This window comes from Xiphophorus maculatus, chromosome 3 (assembly GCF_002775205.1).
Source record: "Xiphophorus maculatus strain JP 163 A chromosome 3, X_maculatus-5.0-male, whole genome shotgun sequence".
Taxonomy (NCBI): domain Eukaryota; kingdom Metazoa; phylum Chordata; class Actinopteri; order Cyprinodontiformes; family Poeciliidae; genus Xiphophorus; species Xiphophorus maculatus.
The window spans coordinates 33,151,998-33,168,501 of record NC_036445.1 but is presented as its reverse complement, the minus strand read 5'-3'; the positions used below and the strand labels follow the sequence as shown (position 1 = coordinate 33,168,501).

At 42.9% G+C, this 16,504-nt stretch overlaps 1 protein-coding gene across 3 annotated transcripts in view; it reads left to right on the top strand.

Moving 5' to 3' along the window:
• The window catches only part of slc6a20 (solute carrier family 6 member 20), a 40,421-nt gene extending 24,217 nt beyond the window's left edge, over positions 1-16,204 (top strand). Inside the window, exons 9-11 of one of the 3 annotated variants that reach the window (XM_023330554.1) lie at positions 7,903-8,062; positions 8,776-8,813; positions 14,393-16,204. In XM_023330554.1, the coding sequence (XP_023186322.1) occupies positions 7,903-8,062; positions 8,776-8,813; positions 14,393-14,529 (335 nt within the window). In that variant the 3' untranslated portion in view covers positions 14,530-16,204. Of the gene's footprint in view, positions 1-7,902; positions 8,063-8,647; positions 8,814-14,392 lie in introns of all 3 variants that reach the window. The other 2 variants (XM_023330553.1, XM_023330555.1) reach the window with 2 other exon arrangements.
• The last annotated feature ends 300 nt before the right edge of the window (positions 16,205-16,504 follow it).

The window sequence follows — 16,504 nt, the reverse complement described above, 5'->3', positions numbered from 1 at the left end:
TGCCCTCCCGGTTTTACCACCTCTGCGTTTTTTGTAGAAGCACCATCTAGTTCTCCACCCCCTCCCGCTGCTTGTTGCTGCGTTATCTGCCTCCTTGACCCAGTTTCATTATCCTCGTTGCTGTAGTACATCACATTCCTTTCTTTATTCTGTTCTACACTCTTTTTTTTAGATTTATTCTGCCCATTTTCTCTTTTTAGCGCTAATTCTAACCAAAAATTCACATCGTCATACCCCTGTTAACGCATTTTCTTTGGATTTGACTTTGTTTTTTGTTTGATATTATCCTGCAGTAAAGTTTTTGTGAGTTAAGACGGCCGTCAAAGTTATAGTTAGTTATCCAATTATCCAAATGTTTTATTTTACCAGGATCCTGGGTTTCGACATATTTCCAGTCATTTGATGTTAAACTGTCTGTCGGCTTATTTTCACTTATCCCTTTCCCCATTTTTATGAAAATTTGGCCCAGTTTGTCGACGCCTAGGGAGTCCTAAAAACTGGGGTTCTGTTCAGTAGGCCAGCAATTGAAATAACCTGTTGAGGTAACCCACGCTTCAACTCTTTCGAGTGGGGGTTCTTACCTCTGCATCCTCAAGACGTTTGCTGGTTACAGTCCTACTGTTTTATATGAGGTAAAATACCAAGTGGTATTTCTACCTCCAATCACTCGCACAGTCACACACTTTTTTTTTTATTTTTTATTTTGTCGCGGAATTTAAGCGCCTGTTCTCGCAGGACTCCGCCGTCCTTTTTTGCAACGGGTATTCGTCGGGCCCCGTCTCCCTGAACAGGAAGGCACCAGGCTCCGTCCACCTAACCACAGAATTTTGCGCGAGGACTCCGCCGTCCTCCACGGATTTCGTGCTCTATTTGTTACCTGTTAGAGTCTAGAATTGACAGGGTTTTCTGTGCGCGCAATGACCCTCAGTCACTCGCCACTTTTAAACAAGAATCACTCACCCCCGTTGTCTTTCCCTGGAGCACCGTCAACCGTGAGATCCCAGCAGGCAGGTCGAGCTCCAGTCCTTGAACAGGATCTGATAAGTTTCCACTAAGAAACTTGCCATGCGCACGGACTGCACTGGGGTCGACCATGCCTGCAGGAATCCTTCCGGTATATTGGCAACCGGCAATCGAAGGACCAAGTAAATGTCAGGTTTGACACCTATTAAATACAAATTGAACAAACACAGAAAAGACAAGAGAGTTAGATTCTTTTGTACTCGCGAGGAGAACGGACAGAGATGTGTTTACAGTTACAAATCTCCAACCGCTCTGAAACACATTTGTCCGCTCCTCTCTTTTTATTACTTTCAGAGTCCCTATCACAGAGAGCACTGCAACTCTAAAGGGGTGGGGACAAAGGATTTTAGTTGCAGTGCTAATGACAATCACTAACTAAACACATGTTATCTTGCATTAGAACATAGAGTAAAAACAGAACAGGTCGTATATCTTCAAGGCGACGATTCGTCAGCTATCTAACCATTCAAAGGAAGAAGTCCTGGTGAGCAATGAACCCCGTGAGCACGGTTATCACTGCTTCTCTTCAAGGAGGCCCTCTTGTGAAGACGGAGATAAAGTAGATCAAAACATACAGAAACAGTCTTTATGTTTAGGGAAAAGAAAACAATCAAGGAACATGAAATATGAAACACTATTGTTATAAAGGAAACAACAAATATATGATTATATATACATTTCACCTAACAGTAACACTCTAGGAATTTCCATTCCGCGTTATGTTACCACATTTCAGCGAGCTGGGTGAAGCTCTTCTGAGCAAGCGCCTTCGCGAGTTGATTAATTAAAACATATCACGATTTGTTAAATACGGCGTGAGGCCGTGGGTTAGGAGAATGGCAAGAGGCCATGAGTTTTAATATTAAGCCAGCTGAATCTGCGAAGAGAGATTGAGATCTCTAGAAAAAGGCCAGGAGGTGATTCCAATCTTCCCCAGAGAAAGCGAGGAACATCTCCAAACAAACGAAATATCAGATTTCTTGGTGTGGCCTTAGATCTATGAATAAATGAAAAAGTAAAGATTGAGATCTCTATATAGTTGATATAGAGATCTCCTCTGGTGTGGCAGGAGACATGTTGGACTTTTTTTTAGAATTGCACAGCGTTGCTGCACTACAGCAGACACGAACTTCTGGACCTTTGGAGCTACAATTTTGACTCTATGATCGCCGATCTCCGACTCATCCCAGAGATCTCCAGAACACCGGAGGCTGCTCACTTCTCCCGGCAGGGTGGAAGTGTACGCAGGCCGCGACGAGAACGTAAACAAAGGCGGGGTAAGCGTGGAGGGGTGCGAGCTAGGCTAAAGCTAACACCACATCGGCTCCCTTTACCCAGCATTTTCCTCACCAATGTCCGTTCTCTGGCTAATAAAATGGACGAGTTACGACTATCCATCACGAGTGACAGACGGATTATGGACTCAAATGTCATGTTTTTCACCGAAACATGGCTAAACAACAGCTGCCCGGACAATGCTATCCAGCTACGTGGACGCCACACACACCGACCCGACAGGACAGCAGATGACTCTGGCAAGACCAGAGGCGGAGGTTTGTGCATTTATATTAACAAAGCTTGGTGCACAGACTCTGCTACTACCGTGAGTCACTGCTCACAGAATGTGGAGTTTTTAATGGTCAAATGCAGACCCAAGGGAATTCACCTCGATCATCCTCACTGCCGTGTACACCCCCTCCCCGGAAGCTAGCCATGAAAGAACTCTATGCGGCTATTAGCAAACACCAAACCAAATACCCCGAGGCTGCTTTTATTGTTGCAGGTGATTTCAATCACTCCAACTTGAAGACAGTTCTTCCCAGATTCCACCAACATGTCTCCTGCCACACCAGAGGAGACAAGACCCTGGACCATGTCTACTCCAATCTGGCTGGAGCCTACAATGTGACACCCCTCCCCAACATCGGACAATCAGACCATCTCTCCCTGTTCCTCACACCTCGGTACTTACCACTCATCCAACGTGTGAAACCTACCATGAGGACAGTAAAGGTGTGGCCAGAGGGCTCAGACGCTGTGCTCCAGGACCGGTTCAGGAATACAGATTGGACTATTTTCCACCATACAGACTTGGATCAGTACGCCTCATCTGTACTGAACCATATTTCCACCACCATAGAACATGTCACCACCTGCAAACGCATTACCATGTACCCCAACCAGAAACCCTGGATGAACTGAGATGTTCGTCTCCTGCTGAAGGCCCGCAACATCGCCTTCAGATCATGGGATGCACAGACTTACAGTGCAGCCAGGGCTGAGCAGAAGAAGGGAATCAAGAAGGCCAAACACCACTACAAAAGGAAGGTGGAGGATCATTTTTCTAACGCCAACCCCCGATGTATGTGGCAAGGCCTTCAGATTCTCACAGACTACAAGAACCCCAATACCACCCCCACTTCTACTGATGGCTGCTTCCTCAACGAACTTAACAACTTCTATGCTCGTTTTGAGAAAGGGAATACCACAACTGCAACCAAAGAAGCTACCACCCCAGGCCAACAGCCACTGACTTTCCTCCCCATTGATGTAGGAGCTGCTCTGAGCAGGATTAAATCCCACAAGGCTGCGGGTCCTGATGGCATACCTGGACGTGTCCTCAGAATGTGCTCTGGGGAGCTGGCAGGAGTGCTGACGGACATCTTCAACCTGTCCCTGGCCCGCGCTGTGGTACCGACCTGCTTCAAGTCTACCTCCATCGTCCCAATCCCCAAGAATCCCAACCCAATCAGACTCAATGACTACCGCCCGGTAGCCCTTACCCCCATCATTACCAAGTGCTTGGAGCGGCTGGTCCTAGCACACCTCAGATCCTGTTTCCCCCCCACACTAGACCCCCACCAATTTGCATACAGGCAGAACAGGAGCACAGAGGATGCAATCTCTATAGCGCTGCACTCTGTCCTTTCTCACCTGGACAGTAAGAACACTTACGCCAGACTGCTGTTCTTAGATTTTAGTTCAGCATTCAACACTGTCATCCCATCACAACTCATTACCAAACTCACAGACCTCGGCATCAGTCCACAAATGTGTAACTGGTTGCTCGACTTCCTGACCACTCGACCTCAACATGTCCGGCTGGACAACCACTTCTCATCCACCATCATCATTAACACCGGAGTGCCACAAGGCTGTGTGATGAGTCCCTTCCTCTACTCCCTCTTCACCTACGACTGCAGATCTGTCCATGGCTCTAATGCCATCATCAAGTTCGCAGATGACACCACGGTGATCAGCCTCATCAGAGATAATGATGAGGCCGCTTACAGGGAGGAGGTAGACCGTCTGGCTGAGTGGTGCGACAAAAACAACCTGCAGCTGAACACCGAGAAGACCAAGGAGCTTATCGTGGACTTCAGGAGGAACGCTGACCCACATCCACCCATCCACATTAAGAGGACAGTGGTGGAGCGTGTGGACACCTTTAAGTTCCTGGGAGTCCACATCTCCTAGGACCTGACTTGAATGACCAGCTGCTCCAAACTCATTAAGAAGGCGCATCAGCGCCTCTTCTTCATGAGGACCCTGAGGAAGAACCACCTGTCCTCAGAGATCCTCACGAACTTCTACCGCTGCACCATTGAGAGCATCCTCACCAACTGTATTACAGCTTGGTACGGGAACTGCTCTGTCTCCGACCAGCAGGCGCTGCAGAGGGTGGTGAAAACTGCCCAGTATATCGCCGGGGCACCGCTCCCTGCCATCAAGGACATCTACAGGAAGCGTTGTTTGAAAAGGGCCGGGAAAATCACAAAGGACTCCACTCACCCAGCACACACACTCTTTTCCCTCCTGCCCTCTGGGAGGCGTTACAGAAGCCTACGGACCAGAACCACCAGGCACCGGAACAGCTTCTTTCCCACAGCTGTCACGCTTTTGAACGCCTCCTGACATAAAACATAAACTATAAGGACTGTACTCCCCTATCCTCTCATACAACAATAACACATGGACTATCCTCACACACACACACACACACACACACACACATCACGGACTGTTTTCTTCACACACACATACAACCTGTAAATTTTATCTGCCATTATTTATCTATAATCCATTCCCTAACATTCTTGTATATTCTGTATAATCTGTGCATATAGCTCCCATATTTATATTTATACACAATATCTATATCTCTTGCTATAACCCCTTATAGTCCATACATACATAGTCTTGTACATCTGTAAATAAATATTATATCTCGTAGAGCACTTCTGGATAGATGTAAACTACATCTCGTTGCTTGTACTTGTGACAGTGCAATGACAATAAAGTTGAATTCTATTCTATTCTATTCTATTCATTTCAGGCCAGTGTGTCATGAGGTGATTGAGCAACTGACATCAGCACAACAACTCAGCAATAAGACTATTTTCCAGTTAATGCAACCTTTTTTGAAATATATATTTGCAAGGTTAGAGAAGCATTAAAAAATTTCAGACAATGTCAGTAATGTCCAGGTGCCTGAAGTGTTTTCACAAATACTTCATCTTCTCAAGGTAGACTTTCACTTTCAGTTGAACTCTGACAGTAAATACACAGGTGTTGTGGGTATTGTAACATCAAACAGGACTAACAGATGGTATCATTCAGCATTAGCTTGTGCTAAATGACAGTCATGTTTGTATCGAGCAACAATACAAAACATACAAGACATCTTATGTACTCACATTGATATCATCTGCAGATTGTGAAGAACATTAGAAACAGAATCATCCTTCAGTCTAAGTATTTTGGTAAATCCTGCTGTGTAATGTTGGTAGTTATCAAAGGACTCCTTCCTAAACTAATTTGCACAAATATAAAATTATTTTACAATATCGCAGGGGCTTTGCAAGCAAAAATAAAATGAAGGCACACAGAAAATGCATGGACACATGCTCTGTATGCAGGCAACAACAAATAATTTCCTTTTAGAGCTGCAATTGTACAGCTGGCCAAGCAGAATAAACTTATGGTACGTTAACACCAAAAGTGTTTTGAGCATCAGGCGTGTCTAGTTTACATTCAAAGTCTCCAGGTGCTGGTCATGAAATTAGAATGTCATGAAAAAGGTTGACTTATGTCAGTAATTCCATTCTAAAAGTGAAACCTGAGTATCATATTCATTCATTACACACAGACTGATATATTTCAAATGTTTATTTCTATTTAATGTTGATGATTAGAACTGACAACTAATAAAAACTCTGAATTCAGCATCTCAGAGACTTAGAATATTACTTAAGTCTAATAAAAAATGACTTTTAGAAATGGCCAACTGAAAAGTCTAAGCAGTACTCGGTTCTTGGTTGGGCTCCTTTTGCCTGAATTACTGCAGCAATGCAGTGTGACATGGAGTCCATCAGTCTGTGGCACTGCTCAGGTGTTATGAGAGCCCAGGTTGCTCTGATAGTGACCCTCTGTTCTTTTGAGTTGTTGGGTCTGAAATATCACATTTTCCTCTTCACAATAGCCCAAAGATTTTCTATGGGGTTAAGATCAGGTGAGTTTGGCCAGCAAACTCGGTTTGGTGGCCAAACCACCAAGGATGTCCTGGATTAAGGACAAGAACATCCTTGTCCTTAAACCTTGCCCTGGTTTCTTAAACCAGGTGCTGGTAGCTTGGCACTGTGTGCAGGTGCCAAGTCCTGTTGGAGAATTAAATCTGCATCACCATTAAGTTGTTGAGCAGCCGGAAGCATGAAGTGCTCTAAAACTCCCTGGCGGATGGCTGTGTTGATCTTGGACCACAGTGGGCCAACACCAGCAGATGATATGGCACCCAAACCATCACTGACAGTGGAAACTTTGACTGGACCAAATCCATCCAGCAAAAACGTTGAGACACATTAAAAACATTTTAGAATTTATTTAGACGAAATATGTAGGAGACGGTGGAAGAGTTTGAAGGACACGTAGGAGGAATCTCTTGTCAACGCCCGCCTAGAGCCTTTGACATGTCTGACTCGCGTCTAGAGCAAAATGTCAAACGTCTGGCTTCAGAGTGCACATGCTTCGAACTTGAAGCGTCAGATGCATTTTTGATGCGTGTAACACATTTGGTGTGAAAGCACTATTAGCGTCTCTTGTAATAAAGTGGGTGGAGCTCCATTTCGGTTGCCACATGAGGGGCTGGGCTTGGCTTGGGGTTACTAGGTCACAAATTGTGGCACAACAATTTAGAGGTTTTTGAAACAGGCTGACACCAGCAGAACATTTACTTATCCCCAGAAAACAGCTGGAGGTCTTTTTTTCTTTGTTTCATTTTGGACTTCTAGAAGCAAGAGATGCTCAAATGGAAGTACAGAAACTTGCAAAAAGTGAATTTTTCATAATAGTGGACCTTTACTGTAAGTATTGTTATGCGCTAAGTTCTGATTTCTATCTGTCCTGTTTATGTAAAGCATTTTTATTAAACTTTTTATTTCTGAAAATAATGTTTAATATAAGTAAATGAGTCATACACTTCAACTCTTCTGTACAAGTTCTCCTCTGAAAATCACAGTGTAAATCTTTTGTTCATCCACAGACAGAAAACATTCATTACCATCAGGCTCAGCTCGTTTGTCATGTAAAAAATAACATTGTTCTGTTCAAAGTTTCAAAAAAGTGTACTCCATTCAGAGATGCTTTTATTCAAATGAGACCACATGTAACTCTGCATATCAGTTAAGGTCAGGAGGAGTATCTGTTAATGATCAACTGATTGATGTGCAACATAGGCAATCTGAGAAAGCCTGAATCCTGATTGTGTTGTTTTTGTTGAATGATTCATAGAAGATGTTAAGGGGCCAAGTGAGAGCAGTAAACGCTGACATCAGCCATTATAAACAATGGACATTACTAACAGAAGGCTGTGCTTTGCTTCAGGTTTTGTGTGCATCCTCTGCCTTCTGCTTGGCCTTGGCTTCACAACAAGATCAGGAAACTACTGGTTTACCATGTTTAATGACTATGGAGCCACTTTCTCCCTGTTACTCATTGTCCTTATTGAGGTCATAACTGTCAGCTACATTTATGGAATCAAAAGGTGTGTATAGTTTTAATGCTAAAGTTTGCTATATCTGTATTCTGTTCTGTTTGTGTTGTATTATCAACAACAAAATACAATCAATTTCCATTAATCTGACAGCATTTGAATGTCACCCTGTTGACGTTAAGCATTGAACCTGGATAAGCTGAGTTTAAAGTGTCCTGACACCAGTATTTGTTCTTTTAATGACAAAATGTCTATTTTCGAGATTTTAGAATATAATTGTAAAATATTAATCTCTCACTTCTGCCTCAAAATCTTATATGGCTAGCAATGCACTTCTTGCAAACTATATGAAAGTTCCTTTTGGCTCAATTGGTCAATCCATTAAGCATGTCTGAATCATCACATTAATTCAATTCGAAAATACTTTATTGTTTCTCAGGGGAAATTAAATGAGATAATTAAATGAAGGCAACAGACTGAATGTTGTTCCTCTGCCTGGTGGTACAGCTGCTAGTGTAGAAGGCAAGTCCCCAGTCAGTGTTGGTGAAACAATGAGCATGACAGCAGCAGGTCTCTGCTCAGTGACAAACTCTTTGCTGAATTTGAAATGACCTCAATATTTTGTCCATATTTAAGGTTTGAAAAAGATATAGAAGACATGCTTGGCCATCGTCCTAATTGGTTCTGGAAAATCATGTGGGGAGGAATTAGCCCCCTACTTCTTATCACCCTCTTCTTGTTCTATGTCATTAACTACATCCAAGGAGGAACACCCACCTACCAAGCATGGAACAAAGATCTGGTGAGTTTGTATTTTTATTCATCATGTCTCAGGTGGGGATTTTCTTTTTGCTGTTTGTACTACAGTGCTTCATGAGTTTCAGCAGGCAATACTTAACTGTCTGTCTCCACTAATGCATGATTTATGTGTTGTTTTCTACCTTATCTTGGCAAGGAAATTTTACTACTATAGCACATTTAAGTAACAAGGCAATTCAAAATGCTTCACATAATTCAAAAATAAGATAAAATATCAAACAAGCAAAGCTTTAAATTTTAGTAACTAAGGGAAAACAGACAGACAGCAGTTTATGATGTTCCAGTTGTTAATCTAAACAGTTGGGCTTTTAGCTTTAATTTAAAGGACTTCAGTAGTTCAGCTGTTTTGCTGTTTTCTGGAAGTTTGTTCCAGTTAAATGGAGCATATGAGCTGAATGCTGCTTCTCTATGTTTGGTTCTGGTTCTGGGGATGCTGAGCAGACCAGAACCAGAAGACCTGAGAGGTCTGGAAAATTGATACAACAGTAAATCCATCCATCCATCTTCTTCCGCTTATCCGGGGTCGGGTCGCGGAGGTAGCAGCTTCAGAAAGGAGGCCCAGACTTCCCTCTCCCCAGCCACTTCTTCCAGCTCTTCCGGGGGAATCCCGAGGCGTTCCCAGGCCAGCCGAGAGACATAGTCCCTCCAGCGTGTTCTGGGTCTTCCCCGGGGCCTCCTCCCGGTGGGATGTGCCCGGAACACCTCACCAGGGAGGCGTCCAGGAGGCATCCTGACCAGATGCCCGAGCCACCTCAACTGGCTCCTCTCGACGTGAAGGAGCAGCAGCTCTACTCTGAATCCCTCCCAGATGACTGAGCTTCTCACCCTATCTCTAAGGGAGACACCCTACGGAGAAAACCCATTTCAGCCGCTTGTATCTGCAATCTCGTTCTTTCGGTCATGACCCAAAGCTCATAACCATAGATAGGGTTGGAACGTAGATCGACCGGTAAATCGAGAGCTTTGCTTTTTGACTCAGCTTTCTCTTCACCACAACGGACCGGTAGAGCGCCGCTTGACGCTGTACCTCTCCCCAGCCACTTATTCCAGCTCCTCCGGGGGTATCCCGAGGCATTCCCAGGCCAGCTGAGAGACATAGTCCCTCCAGTGTGTCCTGGGTCTTCCCCGGGGCCTCCTCCCAGTGGGACCGGTACAGCGCCCGCTTGACGGCAGACGCTGCGCCAGTCTGCCTGTCGATCTCCCGCTCTCTTCTTCCCCCATTCGTGAACAAGATCCCGAGATACTTGAACTCCTCCACTTGGGGCAGGACACCCTCCCCCCGACCCGGAGAAGGCACTCTACCCTTTTCCGGCTCAAGACCATGGCCTCGGATTTGGAGGCGCTGATCCTCATCCTAGCCGCTTCACACTTGGCTGTGAACTGCTCCAGCGAGAGCTGCAGATCACGGCCTGATGAAGCCAATAGGACCACATCATTTGCACAAAGCACAGATGCGATCCTAAGGACACGAAAACGGATCCCCTCAACACCTTGGCTGCGCCTAGAAACTCTGTCCATGAAAGTAATGAACAGAATAGAGACAAAGGGCAGCCCTGACGGAGTCCAACTCTCACCAGAAACAAGTTCGACTTACTGCTGGCAATGCGGACCAGACTCTGACACCAGTCATACAGGGACCTGACAGCCCATATCAAAGGGCCCGTTACCCCATACTCCCGGAGAACCCCCCACAGGGCTCCCCAAGGGACACGGTCGAACGCCTTCTCCAAGTCCACAAAACACATGTAGACCGGTTGGGTGAACTCCTATGCACCCTCCAGGACCCTGCTGAGGGTGTAGAGCTGGTCCAGTGTTCCACGACCAGGACGAAAACCACACTGCTCTTCCTGAATCCGAGGTTCAACTATGTGACGGACCCTCCTCTCCAGGACCCCTGAATAGACCTTGCCAGGGAGGCTTAAGAGTGTGACCCCCCCGTAATTGGAGCACACCCTCCAGTCCCCCTTTGTGAACAGGGGGACCATCACCCCAATCTGCCAATCCAGGGGATCTGCCCCCGATGTCCATGCAATATTGCAGAGTCGTGTCAACCAACACAACCCTGCAACATCCAGAGGGTTAGGGTTAGGGTGATCAACACGGACTGAACGGCTTCCTTTACTTCCTCTGCTGACGTTGCTAAAACTACAGGAAGACTACAATTCTAAAACAGCGCAGAATAGACGTCATAACTTCTCCTTCTGGTTGCTGATTGGCTGGTCAAAAATTGACTGGAGACAATCCGAGCAAAGGTAAAAAGGCCCAGACTGGAAGCAAGAATTGTTTTTTGAGCAAAATTGCACAGGATCTGATCAACTCTGATCAATGTGACTAAAGATAAATGCATGGGTGAGTTTCTTTAGATCTTGCATTAGTCCTTTAATCCAAGAAATGTTCTTAAGGTAATAGAACATTTCCAGGATTAAAGGAGGCTCTGTTTATTTGGCTCTGAAGGTTCAGGTCAGAGTCCATCACCACGCCCAGATTTTGGGCCCGAGCTTTGGTTTCTAGCTGTAATAACTGAAACTGCATGACTCCAGGTTGTCTCACTTTAGGCCCAATGATTATCATGGAGCCTCTAAGGGGACATGGAGAATAAAAACAACAAAGCAATCCAGACTTATTCTCTTGAGATCTCAAGAAACATTTTGAAAAATTGCGCGTTCCTTTGTTGGGTGAAAAGTCTATTTACAGTTTCTGCAAAATTGGTTGTGGTGGTGGAGTCTGAACGAGAGATACAGAGGACCATTTACAACGTTTCCTAGGTTCTAGAGAGAGTTAGATGACATGCTAAGAGACACCAAGCTGAAGTTGGTTTCCGATTGCAGCTTCCGTTTCAGGAAATGGCTAAAGGACAATTCCACATAATTTTTCAACAGCTTCATCATCTTTCAACTACCCTAGCTAAAAAACTACAACACCTAGACTCTTCAAACCTGGAGTAGATTTTTCTGCTCCAATAGCTGAATATATAAAACCAAGTTTGTGATTTGTGAAACCTTCTAATTTTTAAAATTTCGATAAAGGGCGATTTCAGCCCTTTTTATGCTTTTGGTCACACTACAACTGCTATAGCTCTAAAAGTACAACACCTACCATGGGTCTCAAACTCCAGTCCTCAAGGGCTGCAGTCTTGCAGTTTTTAGATCTGCCACAGGTACAAAACACTGGAATGAAATGACTTAATGACCTCCTCCTTGTGTAGATCAGTTCTCCAGAGCCTTAATGACCTAATTATTCTGATCAGGTGTGGTGCAGCAGAGGCACATCTAAAGGTTGCAGGACTGCGGCCCTCGAGGACTGGAGTTTGAGACCCCTAACCCTACACACTTTAAAGATGGACAAGATTATTCTATCGCACTGGCTAACTAACTTGAGCAGAATGAAAAGTAAAGTCAAAATAGGCAAGTTTGTGTTAGTATGAGAAGTCCTAGTTAAAACCACACAAATTTCATACCTATAAACATTTTTATTTTACACCTTTTCTTTGATTTTCAGAGATTTGAACATCAATCTATTTCTGCTCATATTTCTGCATCAGAAACTCTTCTCTCTCACTGCAAAAAAAGACAGCCATGAATCACTTGAATTATTTTTCTCCTTCTGATTGCTGATTATCTGATTTTTTATACATTGTTTTTAGATGCTCACAATGCTTCAGTCAGTCTAATTTTCTTACCTCTGCTCTATTTGGCCATGCTCAGTTTGTTCCACTGCCTCAGCCCTGGTTAGTGCTTTTGTGTTTCCAGTGCATTTATGGCCTGTTTTACATCCAAAACTGACTGTAGACTTCTCATATGGTGTACAACATACTCTACCACTAAACCACCTTTCTGAATAGTTTTTCTGACTGTACTGTTTAATTGTCCCTGAATGCATGTTGCCATTTTCTACTGTCACTACCTGCTGATTCAGCAGTGAATGCTGCAAGTCAATGACTGGATGTAATCTGCTGGGTTTCCTTAGAAATAAACATTTTTAACTACTTTGAATAATTAACTGAGCTTACTATACTGTTTATAGCTAGATTATATCTTGCTACACTGAATGTAAAAAAAATGAGAGAAAATATAAAGTTAAAAGTAGAAAACAGTGAAAATATTGCTGAGTTCTTATGTGATCCAGATGCGAATAAAATACTGAAATTGACCTTTATGGAAGTTTCACAAATCACAATCTTGGCTTTTGTTTTTTTTTCCCTCCCCTCCAGGGGGTCTTTTGTGGGCTCTAGTGTCCCTTATATGAAAGTGGGCTGACAGGAAAGGAGAGGGGGGGAAGACACACGGCAAATATCGCCGGGTCCGGGAATCAAACCCTCAACGGCCGCGTCGCGGACTCAAGGCCTCCAAACGTGGGTCGCGCTAACCCCTACGCCACCACAGCACGCCCCACAATCTTGGTTTAAAATATTCTGCTATTAGAAATTTTATAGAGATGGTCATCAGAGCAGAATAATCTACTCCAAGTTTCAAGAATCTAGGTGTTGTAGTTTTTTAACTACAGTAGATGAAAGATACTGAAAATGGTGAAAAAATAGGTGGAATCATCCTTTAGCCATTTCCCGAATCGGAAGTTGCAATTGGACACCAACTTCAGCTTGGTGTCTCTTAGCATCACCTCACCTGGGACGACTATAGGCTGTAGGAAACGTAAATCGTGTTTCTCGTTTAGACAACACCACCACTACCAGCTTTGCAGGAACTGTAAACAGCCTTTTCATCCAAAAAAGGAACGAACAATTTTTCAAAAAGTTTCTCGGGAACTCAAGAAGACAAGTCTGGATTGCCTTTTTTCCCCCTCCATGTCCCCTGATGGACTCCGTGATATCTTGCAGCTCTAAACCAGAAATTTTGGAGACAATTCAAACCTCTCCCTTTTAGCCTACTTTGATAAAACGTTAACTATTATCACAAAGAAGTCTCTGTTCTTTATGACTCCAACCAGTCAAATACTGGACCAGAGAGTCCTACCCAGCTCTCCAGCTGCTTCAGTCATGATCAACAGTGTTAAATGCTGAGGTCCAACAGTGACAGGTCGTAGTTCTTCAACATTTTGTATTTATGAGGATGTCGTTGCACATTTGACGAGGCCAGTCTCAATTCTGTAGGGAGCCCGGAAACTGGACTGAAAGACATGAAAGTGGTTGATCATTGATAAGAAGCTGTTTATCTGCTGGAAATAGCTTTTTCAATAGCATCGCTGAGCTTGTGAGGTGAAATGTAGGGTTTTGGGTTTTGTAGAAATTTTAAAGACGTTGCCATTGAAATGGTAGGACTTGTTGCAAGGAAGGTAGGTCTAGACTCGTCTTTTTATAGGACTGCACTCACGTTGCTGGAACTAAAGCTGTCACATAAGGATGACATCCATAGCTTTCACATCACTTTAAAGCTGTAAAATGCTAAATTCTGATATAAACCTTTGCATCTTGCTTCATCTCTTTAGATTTGAGCATCACGTCATGAAACCCACAATTATTTCAAAATTTGCTTAAATGTTAGTCATCTACTGTATGTCTGAGTTGGGAATAAAGTTAGGTATTAACTGCTTGTGTTGTGTCTGTAGGGGAAAACCGAGCAGACGGAGTATCCTCTCTTTGGTCAGGCTTTCATCGGACTGCTCTTGGTATCTTCAGTGAGCTGTATTCCCCTCACAGCTTTGTATATCTTCTGTCAGAGGAGGAAACATGCACAGCGACATAAGCAACAGCATACTGTAAATACAGTAGCTGCTTAGTGATTGGACGGTGACAGGGACAAACTCTGACTGTAACCTTCCTGCCACTTTCCTCAGCAGGGCTTTGGTCACCAGCTGGAAAGCAAGACTTTGGCTTCCATCATGGATTACAGAATGCAACAGTGGCAAAAGAATAACCAATCATTTGTGTTTGTTAATGTTTGTTTGTTAAAAAGATAGAAATAAAAATGTAACTAATATTTTTATGTGAGCCAGAGCTTTTAAAGGTTTTCATCATGGAAAAGATCTTGATGTGTTCTGACTAATGTGGTATTTATAGATAAATCCAGTTGCACATAAAATTGGTATTCATTTTTTTATTAATATATTTTTTCACTGAATCAATTGCTGCTTTGAGCCAATCAACAACCTGTACACTACACTGAAGTAGATTCATTTGTTTTCTTCCACAGTAAGAATCCACTGATTAGCTTCAACTAGTTTCCACATCTTTAACTGTGGCATCTTATGTACTGTAGGTTTCACCATGTGTATGAATAAAGCGCAGATTATGTAATTACCAGATGTTTTTAACAAATATAGTTGTATTCAGTATTTTATATGACAGTGGTTCCCTGTTTGTCTGATATTGACATACTGTATGTAGCTGTTGCCCACACAGTGAGCTATTGTTTTTGATTTTTCATTTCATAAACTTTTTGAGTTGGTTTTTTGTTTGTTGTGCTTAGAGCTGCACTGTCTTCTCAGCACAATGGTTTCTAGTTCAAATCAGAGCTGAGGCCTTTCTCTACAGAGTTTATTTTAAATATGTGGGTCTTCTGGAAACCTGGAGATTAAAGGGTCTTTCTGTAAATCTTCCCTTTGTCTTTGGGTGTGAGATGGTTGTCATTTATCTGTGTTGTCACGGTGATGGGCTGGTGACCTGCCCAATATGTACCCAACCTTTTGCTTGACAGCTGAGCTATGTGCCAACTCCCCATGACCCCAACAGGATTTAGTTGGTACGAAAAATGAATCAGATTTAACACACGTCAGCAATTAACATTCATTTACAGCATAATGTTAATTTCTGCTGTAAAATAAATCAATTCTCAGTCCAATCTTAGCATTGACACAGAATATCCAACATATGGTAGCGATTATTATCAAACAAAAAGCATATTCTCACATTTTGTTCAATATTTTCTTGGCAATTGGGTAGTTTAAATGAATTGAGTTAAAATTTTGTTGTAACATCACACCACTGTGGCTGAGTATTTTTTAAATCTCAATGAGAAAATTACATGTTGGACAGAGAATAATTTGCTGATTAAATAGTCTAATGATCTGAATAACTTGTATGAAAGTTTTGAAAAGCAGATTTATACATTTATTTCCAAAATTGTCATGTTATTATGAATTACACTTTAATATTAGTTTTGTATGTGCTATTTTTATTTGGACAAATCCATTAAAATGTCATGTATAAAGATGGATCAGTTGTTCAGATACAAATAATTAGAAAGGCATGCATTTTTTGTTTTTTTTTATTATGTTTGCTAAATAAGAAGCAGTCCATACTCACCATAGACAATCAGATAATTGTTTTTTGTAAAATGTTATAAAATCTTTACCATAGTATTGTTTAGCTATTTCAAGGAAGTTGGGGAGGGGGGGTTTCAAATAAATGTGTTTATGTGTTTCATGTGTGTTAATTACCTAATTCTCATTTGGTCAAGATGACAGATATTGTGGTGACCATCAGATCACAACATCCTTTCTGGATTTCTATTCTTCCCAGCCAGTGGAGATGCCAGCAGGCTGCTGCTGTCTGCTGTGGCAACACAGGTCTGGTCTCACAGCTGCTGTTTGGTAGAGCTCTTGATGGAATTGTGCAAAGAAGGATACTTCTCAAAATGAACAACACAAAGGACACATCTGGACATCTTCTTCACCAAACTGTAATTCATGAACAGAGTTATTCTTCAGATGTGATCTGAC